Source organism: Ovis canadensis, chromosome 5 (assembly GCF_042477335.2).
Source record: "Ovis canadensis isolate MfBH-ARS-UI-01 breed Bighorn chromosome 5, ARS-UI_OviCan_v2, whole genome shotgun sequence".
Taxonomy (NCBI): Eukaryota; Metazoa; Chordata; class Mammalia; order Artiodactyla; family Bovidae; genus Ovis; species Ovis canadensis.
Window position 1 is genome coordinate 71,391,781 of NC_091249.1, and position 18,520 is coordinate 71,410,300.

The following is an 18,520-nucleotide window of genomic DNA, read 5'->3' on the forward strand; positions in this document are numbered from 1 at the left end:
TTCACAGACATAGTTGTCTTCTGAGAACCCTGTTTCCTGGACACCTGTCCTCCCCAGACTGCTTACTGAGGAAAAGCACACGAGTTTAAGGTAAAGGAACAGTGTGCCTTTTCATTCATTCATTTATTTATCCATTCATTCCTTCATGTAATGTTTGTAAATGCCTCCCATTCACAGTACTAGGGACACACAAGTGACCAAAATTAACTCCCTGACATTACAACTGCAGCAGTTGAAACAGCAAAGATTAAGTCAGCTACTAACCAAGTAGTGTAATTTCAACAGTGATAAGTGACATTTAGAAAGAAGGTGGTGGGGATGGTGGAGGCTTGGAATGGTCTGGGACTGCTTCTGACTAGGTTTTCAAGAAAAGGCACATCTAAGAAGCTGTCTGCGGAACTGAGCTTCACATATAAAGACTCCTAGAAAAGACTGCTCCCCTCTCCAAGGGTGCAAAGAGTTCAGGAGCTCTGAGCTGCACATGTTAGGTGAGGGTGAGAGAGAGAGAGACAGAGGGGAAGATGGCTGATGCCAAGACCCCAGAGGCAGTGGAGACAGCAGGGGCCAGTACGCGTGTAACCTTGAGCGCCATCGTCTGGGTGCTATTCCAAGCGCAACAGTTTGTTTTGGTTATGTTGGGTCTTCACTGCATTACGTGGGGTGGGGTTAGCTGCCCTGAGGCACAGGGGATCTTAATTCCCTGACCAGGAATCGAACCCATGTCCCCTGCACTGGAAGTCAAATTCTTAACCACTGGACCACCAGGGAAGTCTCTGAAACAAATTTTTGACCTGGAGAGTGACTTGATCTGATTTACAATTTAAAGAATCACTCCACTCATGCATGAAGAAACGACCTGATGGCTAGCAACGTGGGGCACTAAGACCAGTGGTGGGTTCCTGCAGTAAGGTGATGGAAGCTCTAGCAAGGTGGTGGTGGCAGGGATGAAAAAATGGGGAAAAGTGGCTGGATCAAGAGTCTCTTCGAAAGATAGAGCCCAATAAGTTACACAGCAGGTATATAGCTGGGCTGGGCCTTATCCCCAGGACCTGCTGTAAGCAAAGCCCAGCCACCTCTCAACTTGCTTGTATCTTCTTACTGATTAAGTCCAAGTAGGTTTGAAAGTGTTAGTCGCTCAGTCATGTCCAACTTTTTGCGACCCCATGGACTGTAGCCCGCCAGGCTCCTCTGTCCATAGGATTCACTTGGCAAGAATACTGGAGTGGGTTGCCATTCCCTTCTCCAGGAGATCTTCTCGATCAGGGATCGAACCCAGGCCTCTCAAATTGCAGGCAGATTCTTAACCTATCTGAGTTGCCAGGGGGACATGAAAATAAGTTTAACCCGTATGTTTAAGAATGATAGACCACACTACCTTAAAACAGGGATGACACTGCTGCAAGAGAGTTGTCAACATTCAACAGTTAAAGCACCTTCTATTTCCCATATCCTAACAAGTGATTTTACCAGCAGCTCAAGTTCATTTGATTTTTTTGGTTGATTACACATTTATCAGGTCTTTTTTCAGCAATAAGACCTGGTGGACCAGTGGTTAAGACTCCACAGTTCCACTGCAGGGGATGCAGGTTTGATTCCTGGCTAGGGAGCTAGGACCCTAAGTGAAATACCAAAATAAGCAAGTAAAGAATAAAAAATAAAACAAAAGTAAAGTATGCAGTGGCAAAACTCTGGCATAGACTGTTTCCATGCCCCCTCATGTTACAGATGTATGTATGGGTCCAGTTTCGTGCCTTAGCAAATGTGACCCAGCGTGGGTAACTGATTCTTTTCTGATGGGTCAGATTTCTTTAGGGCCTAGGGTCCATCACTGTGAACATGAATTTTTCATTACGTGGAGAATGTGGTTTTCATTTTGACATGTGAACCCACTGGGAAGAGTGCAGTGATACTCAAATATGTTATCTTAAAATTTCCCTGATCTCCATTTTTATCCTAAAATCAATGGCCAAATATTTCCTGATCAATCGATCAAGTAGATTCCAGGTGACTGAAATTTTCCCCTTCCTATCTTTAAGCAACTTCCTAACAATGGTTACTAAATAGCTCAGGTCAACTTCAATATAATGGATGAAGGTTTTAAAATCAGGAGAGGAGATGAATTTGGACAAACCTTTGCCACTTAGTCAATAAATACATACCTTTAGATAAGTTAAGGCTTCCCTGGTGGCTCAGAGGTTAAAGCATCTGCCTGCAATGCAGGAGACCTGGGTTCGATCCCTGGGTCAGGAAGATCCCCTGGAGAAGGAAATGGCAACCCACCCCAGTATTCTTGCCTGGAGAATCCCATGGACAGAGAAGCCTGGTGGGCTACAGTCCACAGGGTCGCAAAGAGTTGGACATGACTGAGCGACTTCACTTTCACTTAGATAAGTTAAATGTCTGAGCCTCAGTTTCCTCATCTATAAGGTAGAGCTAGTAATATGATTGAAAATCAAGTTAGTATGGGCTTTGGCATGGCATTATTTCCTTAAAAAACTAATTACCTGGGTTTCCCTTTCCTGTTCACTAAGAGCTTTACAAATCTGAAATTTTGAATTTTAATTGTCATTGTTCTTAACTTCCCTCCATATTAGTTTGCTGCTGCCACAACAAAGTGCCACAGACTGGTTGTCTTAAACAACACGCATTTATTTTCTCACAGTTCTGCAGGCTACAAGTCCAAGGTCAAGGTGTCAGCAGGGTTAGTTCCTTCTGAGGCCACCCTCCTTGGCTTGCCCAGTTTCTCCTCCCTGTGTCCTTCTCTGGGTGTCCATGTCCTAACCTGTTCTTGTAAGACACCCATCACACCAGATCAGAGCCCACTCTGACGAATTCATTTCACTTAATTATTCTTTTAAAGACCCTATCTCCAAACACAGTCACATTTTGAGGTACTATGGAGAAGGAAATGGCAACCCACTCCAGTGTTCTTGCTTGGAGAATCCCAGGCTCAGGGGAGCCTGGTGGGCTGCCGTCTATGGGGTCGCACAGAGTCGGACACGACTGAAGCGACTTAGCAGGAGCAGCAGCAGCAGCAGCAGGGGGTGAGAACTCTGACACATGAATTTCCAGTGGATACAAATCTGCTCATAACACACCCTTCACATTTTACCCCTGAAAAAAAACTGTGAGAAAAAGCACTGAACCAGAGCAAAGGAAAAGAGTCCTTTGCCTCATGTTTTCAAAAACTATTTCTCTGCATGATCTCTGGCAAGTTATCTTCCCTCTTTGGTCCACATTTTCTTAATTGTTAAAATAAGAGGGTTGGAATAATGCATCTCTTATTTCTCTTCCTGGCCTTAACCAAGCAAAGCTAAGTTGATTTCTCACAGCAAAGAATCTGAGATAGAGCATGCAATGAAATACCTGGAATGACACCACAACAAAACAAAAACATACCTTCTTTGTGGAATAAGGATGGATTTTTCTAGAAGCAGAAGAGGATTACATTCAACTGTTCTAAAATGTTTTAGGTTGTTTCAAGCCCTTTCTAAGGCCATAATTTAAACCAACTTGGTTGGATAAACCAGAAACTCCACTCTGAATTTATCAATCTCCCCAAACAAAGTAATCGCATCAAGATATGGGACACAGATTGGCTTGGGGGGGAAAGAGAGTATAATTTCTAATAAAGTTCTCCTTGAAAGAATTAAGGGGGAAAATTTTTTGAAAACAAACATACATATACACAGAAAACGTAGAATTAAAACCAGCTTCCAAGCTTATAGGTTAAGCCATTAAGGAGAAGGGGAAAGGCGAACAGGCATACTTCCTCTCCAGCTGCGTAGCTTTTGGTCCTGAGACACGGTGTATCTCTACAGCCGTCAGCAGCCTCAGCTGGACAGGGAGGTAAGCACGGGTGGTGGTGAAGGGACAAACACGTGCTCATGGGGAGAGCAGGAGAAAATAGAGAGGGACAGTAGAGTTTTCCCCCTGAAAATGGCAAAACTGCTGGATCAGGTAGAGTGATGACAAGAATATAAGACTAACATCAAAGATGCTGGGACTCAAATCAGAATCTAACACAAGCTGAGCAGCTGCGGGCAAGGTACTCAGCTTAGCATGGGGGTAACTTTTAACTCCAGCTAAAAAACAGCAACTGAAAACACACCCACCATTTCATTTTTTTGCTGTTGAATACAAGATCTCGGAAACAATCGAAAATTCAAACAAAACAGAATTGACTGAAGCACTGGGAACAATATGTAGATATTTGAAATTATGTAAAAACAGAGTTGCCATGTGATACAGCAATCCCATTCTCAGGCATATATTTGGACAAAACTGTAATTCAAGAAGATACATGCACCCCCAATGTTCATAGCAGCACTAATCACAGTAACCAAGACACATAAACAACCTAAATGTCCACTGACAGATGAATGGATATAGAAGGTGAGGTGCATATATATGATGAAATATTACTCAACCATAAAAAGAAAGAAATTATGCCATCTGCAGCAACATGGATGGATTTAGGGATTATTATATTGAGTAAGTCAGAAAGAGAAAGACAAATACCATTTGCTTATATGTGGAATCTAAAATATGACACAAATGATCCTATTTACAAACAGTAACAGACTCACAGACATAGAGAACAAACTTGTGGTTGAGAAGGCGGAGGGGGAGGAGACGTGGAGGGAAGGAGAGATTAGGAGTTCGGAATTAGCAGATGCAAACTACTATATATAGGATGGATTAACAACAAGGTCCTACTGTACAGCACAGGAAACTATATTCAGTAACCAGTGATAAACTACAATGGAAAAGAATATTAAAAAGAGATATATATACATGCCTACATCTATGTATAACTGAATCACTTTGCTGTACAGCAGAAATTAACACAACGTTACAGCACAACTATGCTTCGATTTTAAAAAAAGAATAAAATTATGGCATGGAAGAATGTTTAAAACATGGAAAGATATCATGTCATAATACACTGTAGAATGAAAAGCAGGACATAAAATAGGATGAATAAGATGCTGTGCTATTTTAATAAACAGTATACACAGTATGAAGAAAACACTTTAAATGGGTATGCTCAAACTTTATCATTTCACTTATTTTTATTGTCCTCATTTTTTTTTTTTTGGTAAATTTTTCTACAAACATCATGGTTTTTTTGGTCACAACTGGGGGGAAAAAACTACTCATTTTGTAAATTTTGGTGTCCTACTGTAAACCAGAGAGTATAAAAAGCTCTAATTCAGTCTCAAACTGAGTCTTGGGTTTCAGTTTCCTCATCTGTAAGGGGAGACTAGACTGAAACATTCTCTTAGGATCTTCTGATTCTCTGAGTTTTACAGAGCCCCATTAAGTCAACACTTTGGCGGAATCTTGCTGAAGATTTATTAAAGAAGCTGGGGAGGGGGGCCACAGCATGGGACACAGAATGAGAAGGAGGCGTTCAAGTCCACCTGAAGAGGAGCCCCCTCATGGGTATCCTTTGCTAATTCAATGCACAACAGCCTAGAGTGCGGGCACCTCCCTGGAAAGCTGGCTGAGTTTAAACACAACCATGAGGAGCTCCTCCTAACAAGCCTGGAAGCGAGGCTGCTCTGAGGGGAAGGCGGGGGAGCTTACGGAACCAGACAGGGCTCCGTTCCGGAGTCCAAACCCATGCAGAGAAGGGGACCAACTGACTATGCTTCCGATCTCTCATAACCTGCCCCTCAGGAAAGAGGTGTGAAGAAGGACTTAACCACGCCTTCGGTAACAAACTCCAATTTGGACAGATGTGTCATGACCCCGTAGGTACAAGAGGATAGAAGAAGGCAGAATTTAAGGCAGTGCTGTAGAATGGGGTCAAGAATGTGGTTCTGAGTCAGTATGAATTTTGGTTCCACCACTGAAAGGCTTCTGTGATCTTAGGCCAATTGCCTGATCTCTCAAAGTTTCCTCCCAATAAAATGGGAAGACCTAGTTGGAAAGCCATCTACCTAACTGCGTGGTTTTGACGACTGCATGAGATCAAAAATAAAAAGCACTTAATAGAGAATGTGGTGATGTTAGTTTACTCGCTAAGTTATGTCCAGTTCTTGCTACCCCATGGACATTCCCCAGGCAAGAATACTGGAGTGGGTTGCGGGTTGCCTTTTCATTCTCCAGATCTTCCCAACCCAGGGATCCAACCCGAGGCACCTGCATAAGAGGCAGAGTCTTTACCGCTGAGCCACCAGGGAAGCCGTAATACAGGATAAATAAATGCTAATTCTTATTATTTTCAGATGCTCCTGTGACAAGCATCACATTGCTAAGCAAAGAGATGATCGTCGGCAAAATATTCATTCAAAAAAGGAAAAGGTATTATCATACCTGATTAACTATATATGACACATCTTCATACACATGGTACTTCAAATGCAGCATTTTAGATTATATGAAGATACTTTAATTCTCCCCTTCTACCTTCCCTTATAGATGCTCCCCTTTAAAGGATCTAATGATTATAATTACACTTAGATCATTGAGACTATCGATTGTATGACTTACAGCCAGAGATAAGCTCGGAAAAATGTGTTTTAATTGTCCCCACCCCTCAAACCAAAAATGAATTTTATAATAAAAGCTAATAACAGAAATATAAGGAAGTGAAAAGTGACATCCCTGGTGGTCCAGTGGTTAAGAATCCACCTTCCAATGCAAGGGTTGCAGATTCAACCCCTGGTTACGGAATTAAGATCCTACATGCCTCAGGGCAACTAAGCCCACAAATCACAACTAGAGAGAAGCCCGTGCATTGCAACAAAAAAGATCTCTAATGCTGCAACAAAGATCCCACCTGTCAATGCAGCCAATAGATAAATAAAAGTTAATATTCTACAAAGTTGTCAGTGAAAGAGAAGATGACGTAGAACCACAAATGTACACACGTTCTGATCATCTGCTCACTTGACATTATTCCTGCAAAGTAAATGTTAAATAAATGTACCCACTCATTCAATAAATGTTTACAGAGGGCTTAAAATGTGCCAGCCAAAGGAAAAGTGATAGAAATTCAGTGACAAAGAAACTAAAACCCACCCCTACCTGAAGGCACATCCAGGACACTATTTGGCCTTTGGGTGGGAGGCTATTTCCATTGGACGGGAGCCACCGCATTTCAGATACTGGCGGGAGCAAGTGAAGAGAGCTCGCAGAGCATCTATAGACTGGGAGCTGTTCCCTGCTGGTTTGCTCGTTTATCTGACCAGTCTAGTTTGGGGGCAACTGGCGCCTTTGTACCCTTATCAATGGCAGCCTTATCCAGAAGAGACACCGTACATGCCAGCAAATGAATCATGGTATCATTTTAATAATACTCATTGGAATGAGTACTAAAGCTCTGCTAAGGAAAGGACCTATCAGTCATCATCATTCCATTGCTCTCTTGCACACAGTCTATTAACCAAGTTCACTCTCTGAATGAGAAACAGGCTAAGGTTTTAAGGAGAAAAAGCAACCAAAGACCCTTCTGTCCAGCACAGATGTTGGCTGCTCCCACTAAATTTAAGCCAACGACTACTGCCCTCATTTACTTTCTCACTGCTCTCTCTTCCCTTCTGGGGAGGGATCAGAACTCCTCTCTTCCAATTTAAAACACAGCATAGATGGCTGACCATAATCTCAGGAGAAAACAGAAGACAAAATAAAGGCTCACAGGGTCATCTGCACTGGCAGGGACTCAAGGACCATCTAGTTCGATGCCCTCATCTGACTGACGCAGAGTCTGGGAGGGATAATAAGGTTTTCCCAGAGTCACAGAGAAGTCAGAGGTAAGGGCAGCCTGAACCACAACGTGCTGACACTTCATTAGGGGCTTCCTGCCTTTTCCTGTGTCACCAAACAAAAGGGTTCCTCCGCTCTACCCATCAGAGGAACCCCTCTCTTACAAAATCAAATCTCATTTTATCTTTGAAAGCTCACTTCCCAGCCCTTCCACAGAAAAAAAGGGCTAACCTAGCCAAGGGAACTGTGCCCTTGAATTCCAGATGTCCCCTACGTTCCCGGACCATTCCTAAGCAGAGCTCCCCATCTGGCTTAGAGTGCTGGGCGTGTACTATGTTCCCGGCCCTGCTGAAGGAGAACAGGGAGCCTGGCTCCTTCTATTTCTGGGAAGAGGACAGGGACAGACAGTGAGAAGGAACCTTGGGCCCAGATCTGTACTTACGCAAGATAGATTCCACCCTACACTCACACATGCTCCTGGGGGAAAGCCAGAAGCTAACTCAGACAGCGGGCAGAGCAATGCACGAATCACTACTAGGGGGACCTGGAGTCAGTTGTTCCAAAGGTGATATGAGAGGTCTTGGCCTGACCATCCCCACCCCTTCCACTCTGTGAACTCTGGCCCCCATTAGTGAGCTAACAGGTGTGGCTAGCTGGTGGCAAGCAGGTGGGGACAGTCCTCTGTGAATACGGAATTACTGCTTTCCTGCCTGTGAACGGACTCAACCCTGGAGGGATCAATCCCAGAATCTTGCTTTTGTGGCTGTGTGACTTTGGTCCAGTTACTTAGTCTCTCAGAGCCTCTATCCAGAACACAGAATGATGGTTAACACTGGAGCTATAGGCGCTGTTGTGAGTCAAATGAGATAATCCACGTCACTTGTGCTAAGGCTCTCAATAAATGGTAATGATAAATATATAATAGCTCCACTGGGCTTAGCCCAAGCACAAAGTCCCCTATAATCTAGTTAACAGGAGAAACGTTCCCCCAGAGAAGTAGCTTTTGTACTAGACTCCACGTACAGACTAGGGCCAAGGAAGAGGCCAAGTTGAAGGGCTCATCCTATTCTACCAAACTATCTTTTGGTGTATTACATATGCATCATCGTCTATTTCACAATGAGTATATGTGAAATAGACACATATTGAATTTGATGAAAGGGGGATTTCACAGTAGAAGAGTGAAAACAGAGGAACCTCTTTCTCTGGGTTGTCCAGACTCATTGTCATTTATTTCCCTCTAGCTACAGAAAATGGGAGAACAGGTAAACAGCACTGACTTGAAGAGGGAGTGACCAGGGAGAGGCCAGTCCTTCGATCATCATCTGTCCTAGAGGGGATGGCATATTTACATTTCCACTTCGTTTATGATTACAAGCAGTGATTTAAACAAAGAGAGGCACATTTACCTCCTAGGGAGACATTCCTACTGTTGTAAGCATTTTGTGATTTTTTTCAAATATAATAAGCAGACAAACAGTTCTAGGAAATATGTCAATGGGTAAAGAAGAGAGAGCCCTTTAGGACATGAAGACTTTTTCAGTTCTATCTCAACTTTACTATTTTTTCCTTAATTAAGGAGATAGGACAGAGAAAAAACCATTCAACCAGGAGTTGTGAAGAAATTGTTAGAAAGGGTATCCATAACCTATGTCAGTGTAGGCTAGAAGCTGATTGGGACGAAAGCAATATAGTTCATCCTAAATAAGGAAAATGCCCTTTCTTTAGGTTAACAGAGAATCTCTGTATCAAAGTCCAAAGGCAGTCTAATAGCCTTGAGTAGCTTGTCAGAAATGAAAGGTAAGCATAATTCTGAGAAACACCATAACATAACTAAACCAGAAAACACACTTTGTTTAAAACATTGTGCTGATTTTCATTTGTTTTTGAACACTTTTATTGAAACATTGATTCCTAGATTAGTCTCTTAATAAGCTAGACCTTTGTCAATCTCCTTTATTAATTTCCCGATTCCAAAGCAGTTAAGACTTTAAAATAAATGTTTCCCAGCTTGAATACAGCTGGGGTTCAGAGACCATTGTCCACAGTCATCACTCCTTCATCTGAGCCTTTCAAGAGCCCAGTGAGATAAGAAGGGAGGATTTTTATTTGTAAATTCAACTACACAGCCTTGAATCCTCTCAGAAAAGCTATTTCTCCAGAATTCCCCCAAGTGCCCAGCTGGCTCAGTCATAGCTACTCATAGTCAGAGCTCTCTTTATCCACCTGAGGCATTTCACTAGTGTTTGAGCAAGAAGAATATCCTGGCTGCGAGTCCCCACAAACCTGTCCAAAAAATAGAGTAACACATGAACAACCCAGGCAGGGCTTTTCATGATCAGATATTTAAGATGCTTCCCATTTCTAAATCTTTGATATTTTTCCTGTCTTTTCTCTGGAACTTCCCTTCAAATACACCTTACACGGATCAAGCTGGTTTTGGATGACATCTCTTCTTTTGGTCTCCCAAATTCTTGTCCTGCATCTGCTAATATTTGCTCCCAATCCAAAGTGACACTTCGTGAAGCAAAAGGCAGAAACAAATCCAGGGATGGTGTTTCACTGGCCCCTTCCCCGGGTTGTAGTCTAGCCTAAGGCCCCCAGCTCAAACGCTGCAAAGATCTAGGTATTCCTCCAGCTCACACAGCTCCTTCACTTCCCGTCCCAAATGAAAAATTCCCATGACACTCACAGTGATACCTTTCAAATGAGATCACGGGGCCCTGACTACACACCCTAGACGCCAAACCTTCCAGGTCATTCTCCAGACAGAGTATGTGCCTTCCAGCAATTCTCAAACATCACACACATACACACCAATCTCCAATGCAGCAGAAATGCATTAGCTGCAAGGCTGTTGTTACGGAAATCCAGTTAGTATTTGCAAAAAGGCACTTCTTGGTGATTTGTCTCCTAGAGGAAATTCTGGAGCTTTTAATCCACACCTTTCAAAATCCCCACTGAGGTGCCTCTGCGAGGCAGACAGTTGAGGCTGTGAGGTCAGATGAGACCTGTGTTTGATTTTCAGCATTGCCTCCTATCCTCTGTGTGTGACTCTGGATAACTGACTTCCTCTCTCTAGGTCTCAATCTGCTTAACCGTAAAGTGGGTTTTTGCAGAGACTCCGATAAGAGAATACCTGGAAAGCACTGGAACTTAAGCATTAGATCTCCACCCACTCCTGTTGCCAGCTTCAAGTTGCAGCCTCTCTCAGAAGAAAACAGAGTGTAACTAGCAAACTTTCCACCTGCAGAGTCGAGACGGTCAGCTACCATCTCTCAAGTTTACATTATTCAATGTAAAAAATAAGAGAGACCATGTTATAGGATCTAAACCATTTGCCCCATTGTCACCTTCTCAGAATGATGGTCGGGGTGGAGCCACCAAGACCAGTGTGGCAGTGAGACACTTCGATTTCAGTCAGGTGTGGAGGTTTGAGTCCTGCCCAGAATACTTGTTATATCTCTGATCCTGGACAGAGAAAAAAAAAATCTATAAAACAGAGATAACGATAGTACCTCTCAGACAGTGTTGATTTGAGGGATTAAATGAAACAATGTATGTAAGGTGCGATATCTGAAACCAAAGAAACACTCAGTAGGTATGAGCTGTTCTTGGTAGGAGCAATTTTTAATTCATGTATTGATTTAACCGATTCCATTAGGCATCTGTATGCCAGGAACTGTGTGAGACAGAGACGGAGGTGGATGACAATACCAGGTCCCTGCTCTGACTGGCGGGACCACCCAAACTGCTGTCTCTGACATTTAGAAGCAAGGGCTAGTGTTGGGATAAGTACATGCAGGTCACGCAGGAGGGTGACCTGAGAAGAACAATGAGATCTGGGGCTGGAGCTACTCCCAGGGAAAGCCCCAGCCAATTATACCAGCGACAGAGAAATAACCCCTTCCAGGAAACCAATAAACACAGGGTAGTAGCAATGCTTTCCTCTCAGGGGGGCAGCAAGAAGGAAGGAAAAACAGAAAACAAGCAAACAAAACCTTCATATGTCCCCCAAATTGTGGCAGAGGGTGGTGCCTGTAGAAGCAGAGGTGCTTGGCAAGAAAGACTGCCCCCATCGGTCTCAGATTACAGTGACATTTTAGCTACTGGGTGGGGCAGTCTGCACAGAAAGGGATATAGAGGATAGGAAATTAAGTCAAATTCCACAATCTAACCATTTAAAATTTGGACTAGACTTGACAGCAGGGGATATATGTTATACTTAGATCTTTAATCATATTTTCTGTGAATATATAGACCTATGTCGGTATTTTTATGTTTTTACCTATATCTAGTTAGCCTCTGGTAGTATGTACATAACCATACTCTTCTTTGGACATGCAAGAGTACAAGAATTACAACGTTTTCTTCTAAAATAGAATTCGTGTTCTAAGAAATACAAACACAAAGCATGAGAAAAATCGACCAACGCATTATTCCCCCAAAGATCAAGCCCCCTCCTGTCTTGCCCTTTTGCCTCTCCCCACCCCACATTCCTCTCAACAATGAATGCAAGGCAGGCTGGCTCGAAGAAATTCACAACCGCCGTCTATTGCCGTTCAGTCGCCGTAGGCACAGCCCGGGTTTCGCGGTGGAGGCTGCTATGCAGCGCCACGCCCCACGAGCAGAGAAAGGATGGAAGCCTCACAGAAAATGAAGGATGCGCCCCAGGGAAGAGTATCCAAGCAGGAACAAAAGGGAGCCCCTGCAAACCGGTCCCTGGGATTGGGGCACCAACACATTTACAGGGGCTTGTAAGGCTATTACCCTATGGGGTAAACGTCTGTATCTTTCCTTAAAGGTTGCTTAAGTGATACCTAGAAGAATGGGCGTGGCCCTCAATACCAGGGCACAGGCTGAATCTAAGAGGAACCACTGCGGTCAGACTGGGAAGAAAAAAAAATCTGTTCTCTGCTTATCCCAAACAGAATGGCAAGTGCATACTGGATATACAGCAAGTGGCATATTTACAGCATAGCTGTCACATGTCATAGCATGAGAGCGGTGGTTCATCTCTCCAGAGTTAGAGAAATAAGTAGAAAAATTGTGCTTTTGTCCCGATCAGTTTAAGAAAAAGTATCACCACAGTTTTTTGCAAAGCCAATTGGCACTGAGAAAATACTGTGAACTGTAAAAGACTCACTATGTTTTTATAATAATGTGAAGTCAACGCTATCAGGTAGTGGTCAAGGAGGATGGGCTTAAGCCCAGTGCCTCTACCTGGGGAAAGAATCCCTACCCATCCCAACTCTGTCCCCCTGGAGAGTGTTCCTCCCCTGGGACCAGGTGGACAGCAGGTAGGGGTGTAGCATATGTGCGTCCAGTGAAGCTCAGGTGCATGAAAAGGTAGGATACTGCAAGAGAAATAAACCACCTGACAATAAAGTGCGCTAAAAGCAAGAAGAGCTTCCTCCTGCCTGCAGAGGGGAAGGTCCTGGACGGCAATCAGGTTGTTCCAAGCCTAACCGGAACAAGTGCAAACAGACTGGTGCCCACAGCAAAACCTAGTGGATGGGGCAAATGAACTACAGAAGCCGGTACATCACTGCCCTAGGGCAGCTGCAGAGCCTCCCAGGGGCCAGCTCATCACTTCCTTTGTTCGTCTTGCAAAGATGGAGTAGCCACACGTTCCCCTACTATACACTACACACACACACACACACACACACACACCTCTCTCGCTACAGACAAAGCACAACCGCACTGCTTCGTGCTCAACTAACAAATGCCAGTGGGTTTTCTGTTGCTTTTGTCTTGCCCTTTTAAAAAACTGTCCATTCCAGCCTGTCGTGTGTCCTTTCTGGGGGGGGGGGGGGGCGTCATTTCAGCGCATTCTGGAGAAATCCCAGACCCGGGCGCGGTATTTTTGCAGCGAGAGCTGCTCGCCGGACGCCAACGAAAATGAGCCTTCTCTACCTGGTAATGGCACATCCCCGCTCCACCCCGCCCTAGGGGCTCGCCCAGCGCGTGAGACACCCGGTGGCCGCAGGGGCTCGGCTCTGCACACAATGGCAGTTGGACGCGGCATGCACACAGCACGCGCCTGCCACCGCAAACTAAAATGTGCTCTAAAAACTCAGCCTTTTCTTGGGGTGAAGGGGAGAATTTACAGGAAAAAATGCAAATACACAGAGCCAAAAAAAAAAAAAAGTTGGTTATTCTCACTACAGCCACGTTAGCTGTCCAGTCCCGAGTATGACGCACCGAGATATGCACTGGGGTTAATACAAGCAAGCAGTGGCCAAGGTGAGGATGGACGGTCAAGCACCCCATCAGAGCCACGGGGCTGGAGCTCAGAGACGGGAGCGGCAGGGCTAACCAAGACCTCTGGGGAAAGGTGTCATTTCTCCACGCTCCAACCCGCCAAAAAGGAATCTTTTACCAAAAAAAAATCATGTCTCGCCGGGGGCAGCTCACATGGACGACCCAGGTGGCGCGCGGGTCGACGGAGGGCCTGTTATTTGGGAACTACCCAGCAGTGGGAAAGGAAGATAAATAACCCGAAGTTCTCCACGCCACTGTCACTGTTTGGGTTTCCTCTTTGTTTGGTTTTCCCCAAACCCCAGGGTCGCTCCGTCTGGGTGGCGCCCCGCCGCGCCGGCTGGACTGACCGCCTCTCTCCACCCCCCCGGACCCCGGGTCCCGGTCCCTCCCTGGGGACTGGCCCGGGGAAGCCGGCAGGATCCAAGCCCCTGCAGAGCAGCCGGGAACGAGCGAGCGAGCGAGCGAGCGAGCCGGAGTGGCGTCCGACTCACCGTGATGCGCGGGATGTTCTTCTTGCCTTGGTAGGACATGGTGGCGGCGGCGGTGGCTGCAGCAGCTGCCTGCCTCCCTCCTCCTGCTCCTGCTCGCCCGCGTCTTCCTCAGCGCACAGCGCCCCGAGATCAGGTGGAGCGAATGGTGCGCTGGCCGCGGCCGCCGCCTCCTCTCGCCTCCGCCCCCCTCCCCGGCTCCCGCGGCGGCTGCCAGAGACAATAGTAAATCTCCCTGGTCCCCCTTTCACCCCCGACCTCCCCCCCCCCCCCCGCTCCACAGACACACACACACACACACTCTCCTCACTCGCGTTCACACCCGGGCTTTTTTTTTTTTTTCTTTTGCGGTACCAGCTGGGACCCCGTAAAACAAGAATGGCTGATCCGCGACTCCTCCCTCTTCTCTCTTATCCCTATTGATTTTCCTCTTTGCATCTGCCTCACCCACTTTTTCTTTTTCTTCCTTTTTTTCCTTCTGGTGACTTGCGAGTGCAGCAGAGTCAGCCTGCTCCACCGCCACCAGGGGGCGCGAGGGACTGTTCGGGGCGGGGATACTGCAGTCCCCAGAGTCGGCAGAGAAGCACCAGCGTCGCCCTCTCGTCCCCGCGGGCCAAGCCCACGCCTCCGACCTGACTCTGATCCGATTTCCCACCTTCCCCACCCTCGTTTCAGAAAGAAGACGGTTCCGGGCTTCTCTTCGAGCACCCGCTCTCCTCCGCCACCCTGCGGGCTGAATGCCTCAGCCGCTGCCTTTGTTACCGCGGAAGCCGGGCGCCGCCTCTGCTGGTCGCCGAGTGTATAAACAGCCGGCGCGATCCCCTTAGAAAGCCGAGAACCGCGCCGACTTTGTGCAGCCTGGCCAGCCGCTGCTATCCCGAGACCATGAAAATGGAGATTAAAAAATGCGAAGTAACCCTCACTCTCGGAAGGTTGCGAGGGGGCCCCGTGTCGGCTACCAAAAGCTGTTCTCTGTATTGTAAACATAATTCTCGAAATAATGTGCTTTAAAGGAATTCCACTGTCTGGCTCTCAGAATCGATGAAACAGCAGTAATGCTGCTCCGTGAGCAAGAAGCAGAAAACACCTGTAGTTAGAAGGCAGAAGCCCTGGCGCGTTACTGCGCAGCCGTGGTTTTTGTGAGCCGTCGGATGTGTGCTGGTCACAGTCCCGAGTTTACTTTAGGTAGGGCTGAGAGACAAAGGTAAGTGGGCTATTAGGAGCAAAAGACACGATCTTTCGGTGCTGGAATATATTCTTATTTTGCTATATGCTTCAATTAAACGGCCAAGGAAGGCATGTTTGGAGGAAATAGGCTGGGGGCTGAGAGATGGTCAGATGGGGGAGCTTTCTAAACTCTCCAGGAAAAAAAAAAGACACACCCAAAAACACCATTTGAATAACAACAACAACAATGGCTTGCTGTGCAAAAATCATTAAGTCCCCTTCTCCAGTCTCTTATGATCACTTCACCCGCTTATGAATCCTAACCACCCCCCACCCCCCGCCACACACGCACACACAGAAGTTCCGCAGATTATCATTGAGCATGACTAGGTCTGTATTAGGGAACTTGAATTCACATTTCTATAAGGCAGGCCACCAACCACACTTTCGGACATCTTTTCATTAAGTTAAAGGCTTCCTTTGCAATAAAGAAGCTACATAAAGCATCGGGAGAATGAGAGAATACTTCGGTTTAGGCTTTTCCTAAATCTAAAATGAACCAGCCTGGTCACATAATTAAAGAGCAGGCCAAACCCCCCTGAAACTCACTCGAGTGAGTTAATCCAAGTGGCTGGTTATTCATGGGTAACTAGACTGAATGCAGTCTTCACAGGAAAAGTCCACAGCATTCTCCACTTTATTTCTGTGATCCTTTGGCTTGCAGAATGAATGCCAAGAAAAGGTCACCTCTCTGTACTCTTTGCAAAGCAGAGGGGGGAAAAAAGAAAAAAAAAGACTAAAGCCAAAGACACGCCCTAAACATTTTGCTTTGTTCTGAAAGCATAAGTGCTGAGACCACTAGCCAAGAGTTGTGAAATTACAAAGCATTCTGGGGATTGGCATGCAAATGAGCAGGATTATATTTAGAACAGAGTAAAAAGAGAATTAACTGCATACTATGCAACCCTGCAGAGGTCCAAATCTTTCCCATTGATTTTACTGCCCTAAACTTGTTTAAAGGGATCTTGCAAGTTCTTCTTAGGAAAAGCAAAATATATGTAGGGGACATTTACAATCCTAAAGAAATGCCACTGTCTTCCTTCTTTTTTTTTTTTCTTTTTTAATTTAGCAGGTTTGTCAGGTTTTTTTTTTTCCTCCCTTTCTTGCATGGTAATTATCTCCTCTGTTACCATCATTAGAATCCAGAACACTCTCTGCTAAATAATTTATTTATACCATATTTTTGATCACTTGATGATTTTGGGTATGTCTGTTCTTTCAAATTACAAGGCTTGGTTAATCTCTTTGAGGTCAGGTTTGCCTGCAAAAAGCCATGCAGAAAAGGACTTGAGATGTTTCTCTGGATCAGACTGCTGTGAAAAGCCATGCACAAGAATGCATAATAACCAGCTAATCGGTTCAAGCTGTTGCCATGAGCAGAAATGTACAACAAACCCTATTTTTTCCCCTTTCATCCCCTTCAATCATCTTTCTCTTTTTTAAATCAAAATCAAGTGTCTGAGATGAGTTTGAAAGGAAAAGCCGTTGTTGGCTGTGTCCTTCTTATTCAAGGAGTAAGAAGAAAGGCAGCGATCCACACAAGATGCCTCTGTGTCTGGCCAAGAGAGTGAGGGGTGGAACCAGCATGGATTTTTGCTCTTTTCCACAGAAGAATGACTGAATGGTTTTCCTTGGATACACAGCAGTATTTGGCTTTAGGTATCTCAGGAAACAAAGACAGAATGAGAGGGAGATGCAGAGAGACTTAATTTACAGTCCCAAAGAAACTTAATTTTGGCCACCAAACTTACCACATCCATAGATTTCCACACCTCAGTCAAGGCTACTTTATTCTTATTGCTCGGGCCAAAGCTTGATTGGCATTGTCCAAACTTTGACTTCTCTTCCTCAGTACAATTCAATTTGCAGTTTACGTCCAACTTTAAGGTTGGAAATAGTATTGGGTTTATTACATATGTACACACTATGATCTCTTCTCTCCATCTACAAAGCTTCCCTCTGTGTTTAGGCTCCACCAGCTCCCGTCTATGGGGTCGCACAGAGTTGGACATGACTGAAGCGACTTAGCAGCAGCAGCTACCACCTGAGCTACCACAGTAACCTTCTAACTGGGCTCTCTTCCTCATGGTTATGCATTCGTTCATTCTCACAATATTCAGCATTTATCCTGTGTATACTACTTATTTTCCTAGGATCTAATGCTACAGATATGAATAATAATACTGATGATGATAAGTATTCCCCGGTGGCCCAATGGTTAAGAGTCTGCCTTGCAATGCAAGGGCCACCAGTTCAATCCCTGGTCCGGAAACTAAGGTCCCACGTGCGTGGAGCATTAAGCCCATGCACAACTGCTGAGCCTGTGTTCTCTGGAGCCCACACCACAACCTGAGAGTCTGTGTGCCACCATGAAGTGGTCCCGTGTGCCACAACTAAGACCTGATGTAGCCAAATAAATATTTTTTTTAAAAAGATAATAATAATATCCTGGGTCTCAGGGAGTTTATTTTATACCCTTATTCAAGAGAACACAATGTGCCACCTGTTAGTCCCTTTCTATGCTTTATTTATCTTCACAGTAGTCTTGCTCACATGATATGTTAATGATTATCTTCCTTCTCGTCGCTAGAATGTAAACTCCCTGAGGGCAAGGAATGTGTGTGTTTTATTTACCGATGGGTCCTGAGTGTGTGAAATAGGGCCATGCCCACAGAAATTGCTCAGTAATTCTTAGGTGAGTGAATGTAAAAATGTTTCAAATTGTGTCTGAAGAAAGAGTAAATAGATGGAAGAAGAACTTACCTGTTCTTAAAGTTCTTAGAGTGTCCTGTTCTTAAAATGTCCTTAAAGGGCATTTAAGA

The 18,520-nt window shown here is 45.0% G+C and overlaps 1 protein-coding gene across 5 annotated transcripts in view; it reads right to left on the bottom strand.

Moving 5' to 3' along the window:
• Window positions 1–18,520, bottom strand: part of DPYSL3 (dihydropyrimidinase like 3) — a 114,851-nt gene that overhangs the window by 53,739 nt on the left and 42,592 nt on the right. Inside the window, exons 1-2 of one of the 5 annotated variants that reach the window (XM_069592355.1) lie at window positions 14,919–15,304; window positions 14,475–14,681 (exon numbers count right to left, since the gene is read on the bottom strand). The exons of 1 other annotated variant lie outside the window; for it this stretch is intronic. In XM_069592355.1, coding sequence (XP_069448456.1) covers window positions 14,475–14,513 — 39 coding nt within the window. In that variant the 5' untranslated portion in view covers window positions 14,514–14,681; window positions 14,919–15,304. 3 more of the 5 variants (XM_069592354.1, XM_069592356.1, XM_069592353.1) reach the window with 3 other exon arrangements.